The following is a 20,531-nucleotide window of genomic DNA, read 5'->3' on the forward strand; positions in this document are numbered from 1 at the left end:
ACACCAGTTTCAATTATTTTGGTAATTTATTTCAAAATACATGTCAGCAACTATGTCTGTAACAATACAAACAAGAAAAGATTCCCCTAGGTGTAGCGAGTTAAAGAAACCCCTACGACAACTCAGTTCCTGTTTCTCTGCCTCCTCCTTCCCAGAGCCCAGCCACGGGGCCAGACAGCCACATCCTCTGTCCCCAGAGCCCAGCCATGGGGCACCCACCAGCCCAGACACCAGCAACCCCTCTCCCCCAAGCCCAGCTGCGTGATTTCACAGCTTCCTTCAGGGTGTGCCAGGAACTGGAGCTGCTGGGAACCCTTCAGCTCTCTCCCCCTTCCCCCACCCCAGGCAGTGTGTCTTTTATTTGCAAGATGGGGAGCTGGGGTCTGATGGATCCAATGGCCACTAGTGGTGGACAACAATTCTGCAGCACCAATTCTGCGGGGAAAAAGGAAATTCTGCACAGAACATTAAATCTGTGCAAATTCTGCTTTATGCAGTGGGGCAGAAGTCCCCCGGGAGCATCATTTGCAGCAAATGATGCTCAATCCAGTCCACACACATTGTCTGCCTCACCTTTGCGTCCTGCTCCATTTGTTTTCCAGTCATTTGCTTTCAGATGTAGGGGCCTGGATGTTTTAACAATCAGATGCTGAACATCTCTCCAGGTCAGTGAGGGGCTAAAATAATAATGATGTAAAGAAACAAAAATTACAGGGAAGCCTTTGGTGTGCCAGTGTAGTAACTTTCAATCAGCTGAACATTGTCAGCTACATTCAGATTTGACTGTTCTGTAGTGCAAACCCATGGCTGCATAGAGGAGAATGCAGCAGCTACATCTCACCTCTCCTGGTAAAGGAAAAGATAGCATCATTCAGTGACAGGTGTAAGAGGGGTTTCCTCCAATTTAAATTAAAATACACGTCAAATCAATTATTTAAATGTTAACATTATGTCTAGAGATTTAAAGAAACATTTGTCGTCCCCCCCCCCCCGACTGGAACGGTTATTGAAACTTATCGAAGTTCTAGCAAAGCTGCAATGGGATCTGGATAAGCAGAGCTAAATACTGGAGCTGGATGGAATGGGTTATCTGATGGGCAACAACATTTGCAGTGATTCATTCCAGGCTAAATGTATTGCAATCTCATGCTTCAGAACATTGCCACATGGAGGTCAGGAAGGAATTCCACAGTGCAGAACAGTGTACATTTTGGGTGTGGTTCCCCCATCTTCCTCCAAAATGACAGGCATTGGTCACTGCTCGAAGCAGTTTACTTGACCAGATGGGCCAATAGTCTGAGTTGCTATGGCAAACCCTACATTCCTGTAAATAACGCGCCCTGTGGGAAATAAACCAAGCATCTCATTTAGGATAACAATCAAAGCAGGCCATAAATGAGACTTAGATAGTATTTAGGCATTGTGCTGACCCTGCGAATTGGGGTGAATTTCACTCAGTGTCTAACTCTTTATCAGAATCAGTGCTTAGAGATATTTTGTGAACACTTTTCAAACTTTTTTCTTTCAGATGCTACTTAAGCGTCTTGAGCTTTGATTTACAATTCTATCCACAGCATTTAACAAAAGAAACTCAATTTATTTCTTCTTGTGATGATGGACTGTCTGAGTGCTTGCATCTCTTACATGCTATCCTCTGGAACTTAATGCTGCATTTTATTCATCAGCAGAGCCACTCAAAAATTACATTGAACTCTCTTCATTTATTTGTAATGAAAATGGCATCTCCTAAAATGGGTTCATCTGACATGGGTTCCTCAATTTAAAATGGAGCCAAAATATCGTAAAGCGAGGGGACAGGGGAATGAGTTGTCAGCTATGCCAGTGTTTCTTAGTGCCTTCAATGAACTGCATCACATCAACATAAGAAATTATTTGTCTCTAGGACTGTGGACTCCCAGCTGTCCACAATACATTAATGGCTGCGGGAGCTGGAATCACAGCATGGATGCCAGCAGCCTGGGTTGTTGTTTTTTCCCTAAAAATAGTCAGTTGTACCAAACACATCAAAAACGCTTGTTATAGGAAAGACAAAACAATCACCTGAGACATGTATAGATGCCAAGGCTGCATTTAGAGGGAGAGTGGCACCTTTTAAAATGCTGGTGTAATCCACACACCTCCTGAGTGTGGCGCTCTGTCCCATCTAGTGGCACTGAGACCACCTAGGGATTAACGAGTCTACAACAGCCTTAGCTAACAGCCATGTGGCTTTTGGCTCATGCACAAAAGGTCCCAGGTTTGATCCCGAAGACCGGGGTCTGTTGGTGTTATGCTAAGTTTCGAGTGTATTCTGTTTGGACTTGATCCCGAACCACTGAATTCAATCGGAGCTTTGCCCCAGGCATCAATGGGAGCAGGGCCCTTTAACTGCACAGACTCGGAGAACTGGTCTGGCAATGCCCCTGTAGGTAGCGGCTGCATGAGGAGTGAAATGCCACTTTCCAAGGAATGCGCCTCACATCCATCCTGAAAGTGTAGCTAGTGCAGAACGAGGCTATCCCAGTTGCTAGATGGTACCTCCCCCTGGGAGCACATTACTCTGATCTGCACTGGATACTGCTGAACTTTAAGGTCTTTATTTGGATCTACCCACCCTTCACTGTCGGGGTCCTGGCTATTTCACAGACCTTCCTGTCTGCTCACGTGATACAGTAGAAACTGTTGGATTCAACAGCCCCCTGCTCGAAAAAGGAAGGTTAGTGGCAGGGCACACTCAGTGAGGGGGTCCCCCTCTCTGGTCTGCTACAATCTAGGTTTTATGATCTTCAGCTTATATCATGAAGTTTATCTGTACAGAGCAAGAGGGGGTAGGGAGGAGAGCAAAAGAGATTTAAATGGAAAGGAGGGGCTGAGTTTGGGGAGAGATTTCAGTTTTCCAACCATAGCTTTTTAAAAATGTAGATTTCTCAAAAAAGTGATTTTTCCTCCCTTGGTATTCTACTGTTGAGAATAGCCCACTTCCACTTTAATTGAATGGTCTCGTTAGCACTGACCCCCCACTTGGTAAGGCAATTCCCATCTTTTCATGTACTGTGTATATATACCTGCTACTGTATTTTCCACTCCATGCATCCGATGAAGTGGTTTCTAACCCACGAAAGCTTATGCCCAAATAAATTTGTTAGTCTCTAAGGTGCCACAAAGACTCCTCATTGTTTTTGCTGATACAGTCTAACACAGCTACCCCTCTGAAACCTGTAAAAATGTAGAGTCAGTCAAAATGTTTTGCGCTAAAAGACTTTTTTTTTTGTTGGTTGAAAAAAGTTACCTTCCCCTCTCCCTCCCACAAATGAAATGTTTTGCGAAAAACTGACAACATTACAGAAATGTTCCATTTCACATGAAACTCTCTGCAACATTTTTAACCTCAATTTTTATGGAAACCATTTTTGAGATAGTTATCAAAAATTTTAGTTCACTGAAAACTGTGTTGTCTTACAGAAAGCCAGGGGTTCGGTAAAAGAAATGTGCTAAGAACTAGTTCAGTAAAAATGTTGTTTAAAAATATTAAATACAAAATGGACCCACATAAAACCTAGCAAAATGGAAACAATTTTGCCATTTAGCATTAAATCATTTTCCCATTCCAGTCAGCTCTAGTAAAAAGCCTCTCTCATCTCTTCTCTGGCTCTGGTTACATAAACATTCAATACAGAAAGTGGCCAACAAGGAAGGCAGGAGTTAACTTACTTTGCTTCTAAAGCCAAAGCGATGATGCCTGTGACGATGGGTGCAGACACGGAGGTTCCAGTATGGCCTTCTGTGCAACCGTGTCTTAAATCTGTGGTAACCTAACGACAAAATTATTGCAGCTAATTATGGTGCTATGAGCCGATTTCTATACGGTACGATCACAAAACAGTCCAAGATCCCCGTCAGAGACAGAAAGCTGCATGCACCAATTAGAGCTTAAGGATCAGAGTTTGTTTAAGATGCATCTGAACAGACACTGCCTGAAAAGTCATGATCTTGATGAGCCACAGAGAGAAAGTACATGTTTGGTGGGAACAGGCGCAATAATCAGGGACCGGGTCCCTGTTGTGCATGGTGCTATACAAACATAATAAAAAGCTGGTCTGAAGAGCTAATAATCTAAGAAGTTAAGAGACAAGAGGTGGAAGCACGAGCCAACTGACTTAGTCTTGCCATGAGTGCAGGGGACTGGACTAGGGGTATGTCCAGACTACCCGCCGGATCGGAGGGTAGCGATCGATCTATCGGGGATCAATCTATCGTGTCTCATCTAGACATGATATATTGATCCCCAAACGCGCTTCCGTCAACTCCAGATCTCCACCGGGGCGAGCGGCAGTAGCGGAGTTGATGGAGGAGCCGTGGCTGTCGATCCTGCGCCGTGAGGATGGGAGGTAAGTTGAAATAAGATGTGTCAACTTCAACTACGCTATTCCCATAGCTGAAGTTGCGTATCTTACATTGACCTCCCCCCCCACAGTGTAGACCAGGTCTAGGTGACCTCTTGAGGTTCCTTCCAGTCTTATGAGTCGAACAATGAGGTGATAACGAACAGTATAATAAGCAGCAGCCACAGCACACTAACTGCCAAGTTTTTTGTAGGCATCATGACAAAGGAGGCTTTGAAGGCGCACCGTGAGATTTGTCTAGGGCTGCACACAGGGAGCTTCTCCTGGGAGAGTGAGGGAGGATGAGAGAAAGCATGAAAAATGCTAACTGGAAAATCTGACAAAATGAAGGCCCCACTTCAGGAAAGTGCCCCAATTCGGGACAGCACTTAGACTTTAAGCATGTGCACAAGTCCCAATGATATCAATCTGCACAGAGCATTTAAGATGTGCACAGGGCCCCAGACACCTGGTACAGCGAAAATGGACATATGATAAACAAATGAGTTTTAGACATTCCCAGCTTAAGTTTTACTTTAACTACCTTGCAGAACAATGACAATGTAATTTGGGGCTAGGGGGAAACTGTTTTGTCAAGGACTGTGAATTTGGAGAAAGCTGCCTATGGAAAATGAGTATCCATGCTGCCTGGTGACATGTCGTGCGGAGGGACATTGTCATCAGCGTTACTGCAATAATAAACCCAAGCTTTTCCCTTTCAGTCACCACTGGGCCCCAGGGAACAATAGCCAACTGACTGCTGGCCAGAGCTACAGGGCAGGCAAATCTGCATGCTGTGCTATCACCAGCTACGAGGATACTGAGAGTCACCACCACCACTTGCAAATATACTGTCTGAACTATCTGGCCCATAGAGAAGCTGATACTTGCATACATTCAGTCAGCAGCACCTTTACTTTTAGGCCAGAAGATTCAAGTCCCACAGCAGGGCTTGAGCTAATAGTCTAATACATCCCTCGGAGAGTGCTGCATTGTTAGATGGGCTGTTCTTCAGATGAGAAGTTATATCAAGACCTGTTCCCACACTGTTAAAAATCCCATGATTTTAAAGTCAATCTCATGATTTTGGGGACCTGTTTCATCAATGATGTGACTGCCCAGGTGAAAGTTAAAGCAAAAAATACCTATGGTGTCCTGACCAACAATCCCTCTTTTCATAAAGCAATCCCAGTGTCTCAATCTGTTTGGCAGTAGAAAGTAAAACTTGCTGCATTGCCCAGCATTATCTAACTCCCTGCTTTGTAACACATGCTGAAATACCAGAAGCAAGAAAGGTGGCAAACCTTCATATCAATCTATTCTTCAGAAGAAATGTATGTCAAATTTCCAAAGTGATTGCTCTCTATAGTAATCATGTTTGCAAACTGTTGCAGTGTTTTTTTGCTGCATGAGTATCATTAAGGTTAGTGGGGAGGGTGTGGCTAGAACTCTGTATAACACCTTTTTGATATTGTGTGTCTAGCGTGCCTTTCAGTGGAACCACTTCTTCTGAACACCTAAGGATAGTTTGTACTCGTCGTCTTCAAATCCTCAGCCCAATTCACTAGCTCATTAGCTTGGCTAGGGTGATGAGTAGAGCCGGTCAAAACCTGGAAATCCTGATACATCTACATTTGTTTTCATCCCAAATCTGGAGGGAAAATTTGAAATAAATACTGAAAATATTCATGGAATAAAAAGTTCTGAAAAATTTCTATTTAGAAACTGCAAAACATTTTATTTTGGCATTTTCCCATCAAAATGAAACACTTCAATATTCCCAAATTGAAAAGTTTCATTTCAGTTTGTTGGACTGACCTGAAACAAAACATTTAAAGTCAGATCAGCTTTAAACTGCATCTCCCTTTGGTGCTGCATTGCCTCATGGTAGTTTTAGTTCAGGGACATGATGCCTTTTTCTCTTGTGGGCTCCCAGTCAGACTACACCCATGATGCACCAGCCAGCTCAATCAGAAGGGAGACTGCATTGCATGGAAGATGTAGTCCAGTCTGGGAGCCTGGCCCATAGGAGAGAATGGAAGCATCAGGCACCCAAACTACAACTCCCATAATGCAACCCAGCACCATGAGGCTATGAGGCTTAATGTGAAACTGTTCAACAAATATTTTGTTTTGGTTTTCCTAATGGAAAAACCAAAAAAATTGGACCACATGGAAATTTTCCCCACAGAAAATTTTTATTTTGCAGAAACTGCAATGGTCATCAAAAAATCATTTTGATGGAAGATTCCGGACTAGCTCTAGTGATGAGAGGTGATGACAAGTAGTATTGGAATTGCCTGAGTTTTTGGGTTATGCACAGAAAGTAATATAGCCCAGTACCTTGCTATTAAGAGACTACATATTTTTTGTGATGGGCAAACTTGAAAGGCTGTGAAACAATATCCAAGCTGTTCACAGAATGGTTCGTTGATACTCAGTGATGGTTTCCCACTATTTCTCTAAGGAAACATTCTTTATTGTGTTGTTATCAAGGGAAGAAATTGAACAGGAAGAAGGACCTGATAGGTTTTTATTCAAAGGGATTGTTGCCAAAAGTATTCATCAGAGCTAAGAGCCCTTTTTCACACATTAGTGTGACTAATCAAGAAAAAATACAAGTCAATACTTGCAGAGCCTAAGCAACGTCACTGAACACAAGGCTTGTACACTACATTGCAAATCATGTTCCAACATGCACTGGTTCAGCCAGCTGCTCTTTTGAATTACATGTTAATATGCCAGTGTTCCTATCCTGCTTCTCAAAGTACACAATTTGAGAACTCAAAAGCATGTCCTAGCAGAGCATGATCTAACAGAAGAGGAACAAATATATTTACTTGTTTATTCAGGTGATCATTTAAAGTGGATGCCAAAGCTGTGCTACTGAACCCTTCTGCCTGACTTTCCCTGTTGGTTCTGCAGAGTGCACAGTACAAATTCTGCTTATATCACAATAAGTTCACACAATTTATACAGACCAATTTCCTAGCAGAAAATAATGCAAATCAAGAGATGTGGATTTGCGACTACAAAACTAGGCCTTTCACTTCTATCAAAATAATAGAGGGCTTTCTGTTTAAATAGCACGGCCATTTTAATTTCACAGTGTTTACAGCACATACTTTAGCAAGGCTTTAAAAATCACTTTTAAGATTGAAAATGATCTTCCCTTCACTCCAGACTCAAACACTTTTTGTTTTAAGTCAGCATTAAATGCCTGCTAATGGAGCCCAGACATAATAGCACACCCCCTTTCCTTGTATTATAATTACACATAGTAGCTAAGGGGAAGGAATTCTATCCAAATTTTTCCTGTGAGGTAAGGAAGTTCAGGAGGGGGGGAGAGGAAGAAGCGGAGGAGGGAGGGAGGAAATAAAACAGGTCTTAAGTGTTTATGCCCGCTGACAAACGTGAGCATATGCATTTCTTTAAACTTCTAGGACTCTGTTGTGATACATATCTGCCCCTTATTCCTGTAGTACCTGAGCACCTCACAATCTTTAATGTATTTATCCTCACAACGCCCCTTTGACGTAGGGCAGTGCTGTTACTCCCTCTTTACAGATAGGGAAGCGGGGCCCAGAGAAACTAAGGCCTGGTCTACACTAGTGGGGGGGATCGATGTAAGATACACAACTTCAGCTACAAGAATAGAGTAGCTGAAGTCGACGTATCTTAGATCGACTTACCTCACGTCCTCACGGCGCGGGGTCGACTGCCGCCGCTCCCCCATCTACTCCACTTCATCATCTCGGCAGTGGTGGAGTTCCGGAGTCAAGGGCAGAGCAATCGGGGATTGATTTATCGCATCTACACTAGATCAATCCCTGGTAGATCGATCACTACCGCTAATCCGAGTAGTGAAGACCTGGCCTAAGTAACTTGCCTAGCCATATATTGCAGAGTAGGCACTAGAACACAATTCTCTGAAGTCCTAGGCAAGTAGTCTAACCGTGTTTCCTCTCTAATGCCCATTTCAGGCTAAAATTATAGGAACTCAGATCTTTTACTAGAAGAACCCTAAGCTTTCATTTCAGAGGGCAGTAAAGGACACTAGCTGCATAAGCCTATACTTTTGGAAGCTTGGCACATTTTATTGCTTTTCACTTAAATTAAAAAAAAAATAGGGTCCCAATTCTCTTTGCACATCAGACATCAGTGGAGTTCACTGGTGTAAATCCAGAGAAAATGAGAGCAGAATCTGGCCCTACAATTACGAAATTAAGGTCCTGACTCTGCAAATATGCACAAGCTCAACTTTAAGTGCACAAAAAGCCCCACTGACTCCAGAGATAAGTATAGGCCTGAAAGTCTGCAGGATCAGGTACAAAATATTAAAAAAAAAAAAAATCTAAACCAAAACTGAATGTAAATCCTAAAGAGAAAGTCTACTGAAGTAAGGACTTCTACAGTATTTACTTGAACAGAACAACTTTCATCTCGCAGGATCCCACAGTGCTTTGAAAACTAGAATCATTTCATCCACCACTGAAATGCAGTCATCTCTGGGGTGAAACATAGCAACAGCACCACATAACAGTGCCCAGTAGTTTTTAAGAGGAGAAGTGTGAATAACTTAACAATAATTTTGCCCCTTCCGCAATTTAGTCAATCTAAACAACAGGGGAAATGGCAGGTAGGTAGAATTCCATTAACCATCTTGGAGCTGGGTATACAACTTACAATTTTTTGCTCGTAAAATGCCCCGCTGCTGTAGGTCGTGGCGAGAGTAGACGCGCATTCTTCTAGATACCATGGCTTGAGCCCACTGTCCGTGCTGCTGCTGATGGAGATGGTGTAGATGCTGTTGGTGTAGCCATCACAAGAGCAGTGATCGCCTTCTCTGCCACCATTTCCTGAGGCCCAGACAAAAATGGAGCCCAAACCCTTACGACCCTAAACATTTGAACAAAAACATCTATAAGGAAACACACCATCCCCAAGAATAAACCTCAAACACTCTGGGTTTGGGCTGAACCCACAACCATCCTGGATCCCTGCCCCTCCCACTCCCCCCATGGTCTAACAATCCTTTTTAAAATGAACCATTTTAAAAGAAGAACCCTACTGTACTCAGTGAATATTTACACACATTGTTTTTAAAGTGACCAGCATTCTTAAAGGCAATAACTATCCAAACGGGTGGCAAAGCAGAAACACCTTGGATGAAGGCGTTTTATGGACTTCTGCAAAATGATCAAAGAGCAAACGTATTGGAGTTCTGAGGATCTCCTCCCTCAGCCAGGCTGAAAAATGAGGTCCAGGCAGACGCCCGCCACAGCGGTGCTTTCGGGCTACTGGCATCTCCAGCAATGGGGCTGAAAGCTGTAGGCCAGCTGCAGCTACTTCCTTCACACATCAGAGCAGAGGAAAGATCTGCTGTGACTCCCCTGAATGGTACACATGCAACTCCAGTGGTCTGCAGGATGAACCAAAAGGAGAACTCGTGAAGAATCTGGGTGGTTCCATTCCCTTCTACTTCTGGTGGAAAAAACTGAAAGGGAGGAAAGGTGCATGAAGTGTATCTTGCAGGCTAACAGTCACCTTTCCTTTAACTTTAGCTTATAGCCTACACTGAGCAAAGCAGTCGCAGTTAGCTCGCTTAGCTGCTGCAGGAGCAGAGCCGAAGAGTCTGAATTCAGTCCAGATTTTAATTCTGCTGGGTGAGAAAATGGGATTGGAGTCCCCAAAGAGATACGGGCTCACTGAGACCAAGGCCTCTCCTGAGCCAAAGGAAATTGTGATGAGAGGAGAGAAAGAAATTCAGCAGCGAGGGCTCCATCAGACCACTCAAAACTCTAATAGGAGGGGACTTCTTCCTCAGCTAATGGTGAAAATCCACTAGGCTCTTGCTTAAGAACAGAGGGGTGATGTGATAGAGCAGGATCTTTGTCTAAGCTTTCTTTAGGTCATATTTAGACAGTAATGCCATATTTAGATCACAGTTGGCTCTCATTTGTCCCCGTGCTAATGAGGGATGACGTCAATGGCATTAGGCTAGTGAAAGAGAGCGAGCGAGCTGTGTTTTGACACTAAAAAGCAACAATTTCCCCCCACTGCTACCCCTGCCCATCAGAAGAACAATTTCCAAAGATCAGAGAAAGTGTGAGGTGCAAAACAACGGTGACAGAGCCGGTTCAGCACCATTGCTGAGCACATCCCAGCTCAAACATTGACGTCGGGTGGGAAGTGTGTTAAACGTTAGCAGATCTGGATGTCTCTCATGTTACCACCTCCATCAGTGGGGAGGCTTTGCGGGGACACTACGCTGAGGTATGCAAGCCCTTGACTTGTCCTTTTAGGGATGTCAGGTAGGTCATGCTAATGAATGATCCATGTGTATTTTTGGCAATACCTGCAGGGCAGGGCAGCCTTTCAGTAGTGCCTCATCAATAGTTAAGGGCTCTCTGCTGGAGGATAAAGAGAATGTCAGTGAAGCTATGGACCTGGGCAGGAAAGCTAGAGCCGTTCCTAACACTACTATTGGAAATCCATAATGTTGGTTGATTGACATAGACTTTGGTACCTTTTAAAATAAGCTGTGCCTTCTTCTGAAATGGATACTTTGCTTCTCTACCCACTTTCCACAACTTAAACGCTTAGGGGAGACAGTATTAAGCCCACTTAGTTTGATGGTCAATCCCAAAACAGTAATGAAAGGGCTGGAGGAACAGTCATGGGGATGGTACCCAACTGTCTTGGGCTCTCCCCTTATCAGGGAAGAGAGTTGGCGTGTGTCAGGGGGATATTTTGGAATGAACCCAGGCAGGTCTCTGCCTACATATTGCAGAGAAATCCTGTTCTGATTCTCCCTCCCCATCACAAGACAGCAGGCTTTCTCTAGCAGAATCAGCTCCAAGGGTGTATTTTGTTCTGAGACTTCAAGGCAGAGGGATGGTTTATTACCTGTCTTAGTCTACTGCTGGACTGATAATCTCTTTGTTGACCCTGCCTCTGGCTACAAAGGGTAAATTGGGTGCTTTCCTGCTGTGGTTAGGTTTTCATTATCTTGCCTGCCTCATAGCCACAAAAGGAGTTACTTCCATAGGAAAGATTAACAGAGTTGTCTGGAGGTCAGCAGGGAAAAAATACAGCTTGATAGCCAAATTGTTCTGCTGTTCTCTACAACAGATAATTCTACCTAGATATGAAGTGTATTGAACCTTTTGTTAACCACTACTGGTACCTCAACGGGCCACTTTCTAGCACGGATTTAAAGTGTCTCTAGGGTTTTCTGGATCTATTAAAACTTGACCTCCTAATTCAGGTTTTTGGCGGAGTGTTCAAAAGGTGCTGGCTCCACGTCCACAGGCCCTGGCAGGACTTCCATGAAGAAACAGATGTTTGGCAGTGCAACATTTTGTAACCTGACACTCTTTAAAGCTGGCTTTAGCAAAAAGGCAAAATGAGCTGATTGTCTATTAAAAGTTAAGATCCATCAACTTACAAACAGAAAAAAGCTGGACATCTAAGGGTATAGTCTAAGATTTTCTTAAGCACTGTTCAGATGATCTAGAAATCAGTCACCAGTTGTGAAAGGTACACAAAGAGGGAGATTTATCACTGATTTTGTAGTTACTAAGGATGTAAGGAATTGACATTTTTCCTCGAGTCCTTTGTGAATTACAATGTCAGAGCTAGGACGGCATAAGTTCAAGTGTTAATCATGATTTTCAAAGCATGGGCCTCCTAACTAGAGCTGCGTGAAACTTTCTGGATGAAAAATGCAGTCAGCATTTTGTGAATTTGTGTTGGTTTCGCCAAATTGTTTATGCTTTAAAAAATAAAAAAAATCAAAGCAAGTCAAAAACGTTGTTTCCACATTTTTAAATGAAACATTTCAATTTTTTTTATTCATAATTGCTTTTCTGCTTAGAAACTTCCTCTAAATTTATTTTAAAACATTTTAAAAAACACACAGAAAAATCCCTCAAATTGAAAAATAAATGCATTTTGACAGACACCAATTTTTATTTTTAACTTTTCAATTCGAAAAATATTTCAATTTGGGTACAACCCAAAATAATCCCCCCCCCCAATTTTTCAGAATTACCAGCAAAACCAAAAGAATTCATTATTTGCAGAGTTCTATGCCTCACATCTGTTTCACACTGCACATCAGAATATGCTGAGAAGAGATGGTACAGTCAGATCCTTAGTCTTCTGTACATAGGACCAAATTCTGTCCTGACTTAAACCCCATGCAATAATGACTCTAACTGGGCTGCACAGGGCATAAGATAGCCCTTAAAGCCCAATGGTTATATTAAGTCAGCAACAGACATACAATTAATTTTCCTTCTGCCTGAGGAATAATGGAAGACTCCCCTCTTCTCCCTAGCATTAACTGAGAGGAGGGAGAGAGGAGATAACAGGACGACAATTCCTGCTGTCTTTTCTAGCCATTACTGAGAGAAAGCCTAAGCCTGTAACCCTACTGAATTGAAAGCCAAGAAATGCTCCTCTCCTTAGCTCTGAAACACCTCACTGGCAAGACTTCTGCAAGCAGGCTTAAAACACTCCCAATCTCCATATGAAACCACTGCTAACAAACAGCATGCTGGCAACTATTGCATGGGTTTCATAGTGCAATAAGAATTGGATCCAAACCCCACTGGAATCAATGAAAGTCTTTCCATTGACTTCAGTGGGTTTTGGCCAAGACGGGCCTGCATTAACGTGCACTAGGGAACTTTAAGTGTGTGCCAGCAGGGCCCACGCAGGCCATTAGTGCATGACATGCTAATGCAGACTAGAATTTACATCTCTCCGGTGTGGACTAATGCACCATGTAGACAAGCCCTCAGTAGATTATCAGTTTGAAGTAGGTTGTGCTGGATTCTTCCTGGTCTCATGACCCCATTTGATGTGGTTTTGACACCAGCACGCCAGCCTTCCCGTTTTAAAGAGACCAATTAGGGCGCAGGATAAATATTTTCCCATTAGCTCAGAAATTAATAAGGTGTGGCAACAAGCAGCTGAATTACGCTGGCACAGGCCCATCACTAAGAGATAATGGCTGTATTAATATTTCTATTAAAATTCAATTCTAAAGATTCATAACTCAGCTGCAGCAGCATGTTTGGGCTAAAGGTTACAGCTAGCCAGCAAATTAAGGGTTTTCTTCAGTCATTTAAAAAGATAGGCCTGGCAATTAGAGTTCCTGAATGCAGGGAAAAAATGTTTCCTGCTCTCAGGTGCTTTGTGGAACTTGGAATTGGTTGTGAATACATGATAACGGCCTGAATTGTCCCCAAGGGGTCTCAGGAGAGTTTTCATCCTGCTCAGCTAGAAGCAAGAGAGGGATAGGGAGTACTGCCCCCTGGGAAACCTCTTTCTCCTGCTGGCCAACCTGCAGCTTTGAGGGTAGGGGCCATGAGATTGGCCATGCTCCCAGACTTGGTCCCCTGCCCCTGTGCACTCATTGGACCTCCTAATAGAAATTCAAGAGGAAGTTCAGACAGCAATAGGGTCAATGGCAGCACAGTTTTTACAGGAATGGTGATGCCTGGGAAAGCAAAGGAACCAACAGAGGCAGGTTTGCTGGGTGCCTTCATGAATACACCAGATCTACAGGGTTGGGATACCCCATCAGCCCCTGCCTCTCCCCCCAAGTCATTGATTCCTAGATTTTAAGGCCATTGCAGTCATCTAGCCTGACCCTCTGAATGACAGGCCAGAGAATCCCACCCAGCGATTTCTGCAACAAGCCCATAACTTCTGGTTGAGCTACAGCATCTCCTTTAGAAAGGCATCCAGACTTGAGTTAGAGAGGAAGCAGCCACCCGCACCGCAGTAATTCCCCTCCCTGTTATTTCCCGCCTCAATTTGTTCCCATCCCCCTGAAGGGACAATCTGCAGGGAACTCTGAGAGGTGGATCTCAGATCTCCCCGCTCTTCAGGGGGGCCTCTGCAGAAAGGGGTAACGTGGCTCAAATTTGGACCAGAAACTTCTGTTAGGATCTAATTGTGTCTACTCCAGGGAGCTGAAGGCTTCTGATGTAATTAAACGCAGCAAGATCCGTTATTTGGAAAATGCTTGATGAAAACATTTCCTGACCATTGGCAGCACGCATGTGTGTGGGGGAGCTGCAGGAATCCCGATCAGCTGCGGGAGCCTGCTCTATCACACATCTTCCATATGGAAAAAAAGAGTCTAAGGGACAGCCTGTTTCCCTGATTCTATGTACACCTCTACCTTGATATAACACGACCCGACATAACATGAATTCGGATATAACGCGGTAAAGCAGCGCTCCGGGGAGGGGAGGCGGGGCTACGCGCTCTGGTGGATCAAAGCAAGTTCGATATAACGTGGTTTCACCTATAACGCAGTAAGATTTTTTGACTCCCAAGGACAGCGCTATATCGAGGTAGAGGTGTATTTACACTGAAAGATTTCACATACACTTCAATTAAGCCCTCTGCAGACTAACTGCCCCAAACAGGAAATTAACATTGGCTGGGGCCCATTCTGCAAAAGTCCTTGTTTTAGTAATGATACTTTGCAATTATGCATCACTTTCACCCCAAAATTGCAATGAGATTTACAAAACTAGGGAGCCATTATCCTGATTGTACAGATGGGAAGCCAAGGCACAGAGCAATAATTAAATTTGCTCTGGGTCACAGAGTGACTCAGCAACACAACTGTCCCAACTCACTGACCGATTCTCTACACGGGAAGGTGCAGCTTCCTTTCCTGTCAGTCTCTGATACATATACCCTCAAAAGGTTATTTGAAGACAGAACTTTGGTCCTTCAGCTTTGCCGGGCTCCATTTTAATGGGCTTAACGGCTGTCAACAGGAGGAGAGCTCAGCTCTGGTTAAGGGGAGTTCTCCTGAGTTAACATTGCTTCAGTTCAGTGGTGTTTCAATTTAGGTTTTGCAATGCTTATTTCTTGGGCTCAAGGTCACGCTGGGTGCATTGTTACAAAGGATAAAATAAACACTGTGATGCCAAACATGCACGAGGAGATGCTGGCCGTCTGTTTCACTACAGCAATGTCTAATCCCTCACAGCGGTGCTGAATTGGCTAGCTGGCTAAACTATTTTATCATGACAACCCCTTAGTGAGGGTTTATGCCAAAAACGGGACATTCCCCAAATTTCACTCCCCCAAAAGGTTTAAATTTCTAAAAGAAAAATGAGGCAAATATGCCAAAGTAAGGCCTGAGAAAGAGGCCCGGCTTGTCCTCAAAGTCCCAGGAGATTTCTCAAGACCAGGCTTAGACAATTGCAATTTAAGATTCCCCAGGGAGCCTCTTTTCCTCCACACACACTGAAGGGACCAAACAGCTGGCTTCAGTATTTCAAGAAAGCTGTGACAAGTATGATTAGTCCCATCCAAAACCTCCCTGCCACTTCCCACCCCTTCAGCAGACAGTACCAGAAACAGCACAAGCCTTGGATACAGAATCATTTTCACCTACCATGGGGTGGGTGAAGAAGGGTAGATTTCTGAAGGGTACCAAGAAAAGTCTTTTGTCCTGTGTAGTTGGCTGTCATCAAAAATACTTCAATAGTGCCTCCTCGAGAAACTCAGCATGAAAGGAGCTGGTTTTTCATACAGCACCCACCCAGAAGATGGGGGTTAATCTATCAAAGTAATCCGCAAACTTCACCTTTGAAGGCTCTGCCTGCAACTCTGCTCTCATTCTCTTACTCCTCACTCTTGGACATTGTGCATGACCACACCTGATTATAAACTCCTCAGAGCAGGATCTGGGTCTGCCTTTGGGTTTGTACTCCTACACAATAAATCATAATGTTCTTAACATTTCCAAAGTCTAGGGAGATGCCTGCACGCAAACCAAAGGCCAGGACCCATCACTCCTTCAAACTTCTGCTACATATTAATGGGTCCTTATCAGTGGTAACGTCCCAGAAAAGAAAAACCATCCCTGTGGCCAGCTCAGATCAAGAAGGCCACTTAGTGCAGAGCAACTGTTGAAAAAGCTCTCAGATGTCAGGCTGTATCAGCAATGGGAGAGAGAATAAGGAAATAAAATGACATTGCTTTCTTCTACTTTTCATATCTGTCCACCACAATCATCATTTTTTCCAGTGTTGGGCACATGATATGGCCTGGTTTGTAGCCCTGACACTATCTTCCATGGTGCATGGTTTCTCCAGGAGCCAGCAGACCAAAAGATGTTCCATGGTTTGTATTTCACTGCAGTCACATGTCGGGTCAGTGGAGTAGCCCCACTTCCACATACTGACTTTTAGACTCAGACTTAAAGGTCAGAAAGGACCATTATGATCATCTAGTCTGACCTCCTGCACAACGCAGGCCACAGAATCTCACCCACCCACTCCTGTAACAAACCCCTAACCTATGTCTGAGTTATTGAAGTCCTCAAATTGTGGTTTGAAGACCTCAAGCTGCAGAGAATCCTCCAGCAAGTGACTCGTGCCCCATGCTGCAGAGGAAGGCGAAAAACCTCCAAGGCCTCTGCCACTCTGCCCTGGAGGAAAATTCCTTCCCGACCTCAAATATGGCGATCAGTAAAACCCTGAGCATGTGGGCAAGACCCAGCCAGCACCCAGGTTCTACCAGCTCTTGTTCAGAGGGGATTTAAACATCTCCAAGTCAACCCCTGACACTGTATAAACCAACCTTTTGAGCTGACTTAAACAGTGAATTGACTTTGGGCCATGTCAGCTCCAGGGAGATGCAGCAGAACATTCCAGAAAAGGGTCAAGAAAGTGATTGGTGTTTGGGGAGGGAGTATTTGGGGGTGTTAGGAGAATGGAGGCAGAGATGGACAACTGGAAGCTCCTGTTTACTCTCTCTCATAACATGAATGCCAGAGGTCACTCACTGAAATTAAATGGGAACAAATTTAAGACAGATAAAGGGAAATACTTTATGCAACGTGGAAATAACCTATCACACTTACTGAGACAGGATATTAGGAGCTTGGTGAGACTAAAATAAGAATGAGATCGTCACATGAACAGGGTGTGCAATTACACTAGCCTGGAAAGTATTGCAGAGATGAGCAATCCTCATGCTTCAGGGTATGTGCTGATTACTAGGTGGGGTTAGACAGTAACTTCCCCTTCTGCTTCACGGGTGCACATAATTCGGAGCCCTGGAGCAAACCTGCAAGTCCAAAGCCCAGTGCCGCTCTGACACTGCCAAGGCAGAGGGGAAGGAGACAGGAAGCACAGTGTGCACCTCTCACACCCCAGCAGCCATACTGAGCACCAGGCAAGCAGCACGAGCAGGCTGGGAAATGAGGAGTTCTCCCTGTTCCAGTCTAGCAGGGCTGGTTGTCAGCTATAATGCCAGAGTGGGATGCAAATTGAGGGGGGAAACGAAGAGGGGGGGCAGCGGACTCTCCTCGGCACTATAACAAAAAGAAAAATCCCCCTCCCTGCAGCCCCCAGTGCCTGGGAGAATAAATCTGATTAATAATAAAAAATGAGATCCCTTCAAATACTTTTGATTTATTAACCCAACGTAGCTTCCAGTCCAGGATTTCAAATTAGACCTGAGTCTGCTATGAGCTCTGGATCCATCTGTTCTTTCAGCGATTTCCCTGACATGGGGAAGTGCTAGTTTAGGTTGGTGTTGATCAGTGCTCTAGAGGAAGCCTTTTATTTTATTTTTAATGCCAGACATGTGCCTAGAATGTCTGTGCTGAGTAGATCTTATAAAGCCTCCCAAAGAGCTTTCTGTGCGTTGCTTTGGTGAGCGGGGTTAGAATCACTTCTATTTATTTGTCACCGAGCCATTTCTAGGGATACCAGATGCTGAGAGAGTGTTCTGAAGTCACCTGAGCTTTGTCGACACTACGAAAAATTGGTCATGAGTCACCCCCAGTGCAGCTCTCTCTACTGTAGCCGCAGTGTCAGATGTGGTATAGGCAAGGCATGGACAGGGTAACCACTCTCTCAAGACGATTCTCTCGACCTTAACTTTCTTTCCTTTGTTTAACCTTCTACACCCAGTTCACACTAATCTCAGCCCCAACACACACACACACACACAAATTTAAACTTCATATGGAGCAAAAGGGAGAAAAACACAATGTCGCCAGTGCACTCGATTATCCACACCTTTTTAATGCCATACTCAAAAGCCTGTTTGGCCAATTCACCGGGTCCATCAACTGTCTTCCCATCATCATCTGGCCCCCAGCTTGCGCTGTAAATGTCAATGTAATCGGGTCTGATGCCAAGCGACTTTGCTTCAACAACATCTGTTACATCTCCATCTAACATACGAACGCCTAAAAGTACAAAAACATTAGACATTAGGGCTGAATGGGTTTTATGAAAGTGCCAGGATTGCAATCAAAGGCCTTTGTTAGAGGCTGCCGAGAACTGAAAGGCTTGTAACGTCTTGAATAGCTGAAACCAATGCCAGCGTGGGCACCCTAATGAGCTCCGCTGCGTGAAGTTCTTACACTATTTTGGAAACCTTTCCCCCTCTCACTTTTCTCTCTGTGTGTTGGTGATTTGATGGAAAGGAATTAAAATGATACGTCATTTGCAGTGCTCTGAGTGTTCCGCTGCACGAGCAGGATTCAGAAAGCAGCCTGGTCCAGAGTGAATCTAAACATTTCCCCAGCGTCCCTCTCTCTAGAAGTAGTAGCACTCACAAAGTCACACTCGCAGAGTCCCACATCTGCTGGAGAGAACATGCCTTTAAAATTCTTTCAGTCATAACATTTCTCTGTTAAAAACTCTTCACCTCCCCTTATAATTACAGTTAATTCATTCTGATGCCTGGAAGACATTCATTAGCCTCTTTCCTGAATACTCACCAAAAACCCCCATCTGAGAATGCAATAGGAATGTCTGTGACGTTAGTTCATGCACTTTTATCTAGCAATAGTTACACCAGGCCCCAAAATGACACAATGCGCCAGCTTTCGATCAGGGACAAGCTAACTGCTTCTCAAAGAAAAAAGGCTGAAGGCATTTGCTAAAAAGTAAACGAGACAATTTCTAAGGCAGAGAAATCGCTCGTGCGAGCCTACTGCTCAGTGAGCAGTGTGATATGGGTGACTGTATAGGAGATCGTCAGGCTTCACAGTAAACTTAAGTAAAGGATGGGCACCCTTGGGAACTTTAGAAGCCCCAGGACAAGATTTTCAAAGCCAGCTAGGGATTCAGACACACAATTAGAGCTGGACATTTTTAGATGAAGTGTTTTTTGTTGGGAAAACACTGATTTGCTGAAATGGAAAATGTTTGCAGAAACATGAGTTTTAATGAAACCTTTGTTAGGATGGCTTCTCGGGTCCAGGATGAAATTTCTGGACAGAGAAAGAGGGAGACAGCAGAACAGCCCGGAGCCCCATCATGGGATATGAATGACCCAGGTTCAAGTTCTTGCTCTGCTCTGGGCTATTGGCTGTTCTTGGGTGGGTGGGTGGAGTCTTTCTTCCATGAACAATTTCAAAAGGTCTCAGTTTCATATCAATGTGGAATCCAAACAAATTCCTGCTGCCTTGAAATGTTTCACGACCTAGAATTCTTGTCGTTCAGCCAGCCCCATACACACAGCTGGGAGCTGTCTCTCTAAACTCCTCTGGTGGCTTTGAAAATGTCAACCCATGTTCATATCTCCTGGAAAAGATGGCGAGAATTTTATTTGTTACTGAATAAAGATTCATCAGTCCCTTGAAATCAAGATGAAAATCAGAGAGAGGAGAAAATCCAAACACAATATCCAAAACGCAGTAGGACAAGCAGACCATTTGCAGCCTAACCTCACAGCAGCTCCACTAGCCATCTGCAAATGCCAGCAAAGTTGCCCAAGAGATACGGTGAGGGGGCAAAACCTGACCACTGGAAAAGAAGCCTTCTAAAGCTTGACATCGAGATGCTCTAACTGCCATGCTGAAGAGGAGGAAAAGTGATAGGTGTGATAGCACATTTCACTGCAGCTCTATCATTTTTCTTGAAGTCTTCCTCACACCAATACATAAGGGACCTAGGTTTGGGAACAGTGAATCACTGTCACTGTGAAGACTAATTCAAATAGAGCAGTGTTTCCCAAACTAGGGACACCGCTTGTGTAGGGAAAGCCCCTGTTTGAGAATCACTGTGGTAGAGACAATGTTCGTATACGTCATCTGTTAATGGAACACTAGGCTAGGGATGTGTATACATGTTGCCTTTG

At 44.1% G+C, this 20,531-nt stretch overlaps 1 protein-coding gene across 1 annotated transcript in view; it reads right to left on the bottom strand.

Moving 5' to 3' along the window:
• The window catches only part of PCSK6 (proprotein convertase subtilisin/kexin type 6), a 117,128-nt gene that overhangs the window by 35,992 nt on the left and 60,605 nt on the right, over positions 1-20,531 (bottom strand). The window contains 4 exon segments of the mRNA XM_050967462.1: positions 574-677; positions 3,712-3,812; positions 9,069-9,281; positions 18,458-18,630. Of these exon segments, the coding sequence (XP_050823419.1) occupies positions 574-677; positions 3,712-3,812; positions 9,069-9,281; positions 18,458-18,630 (591 nt within the window).

This window comes from Gopherus flavomarginatus, chromosome 9 (assembly GCF_025201925.1).
Source record: "Gopherus flavomarginatus isolate rGopFla2 chromosome 9, rGopFla2.mat.asm, whole genome shotgun sequence".
In the NCBI taxonomy this organism is placed as follows: domain Eukaryota; kingdom Metazoa; phylum Chordata; order Testudines; family Testudinidae; genus Gopherus; species Gopherus flavomarginatus.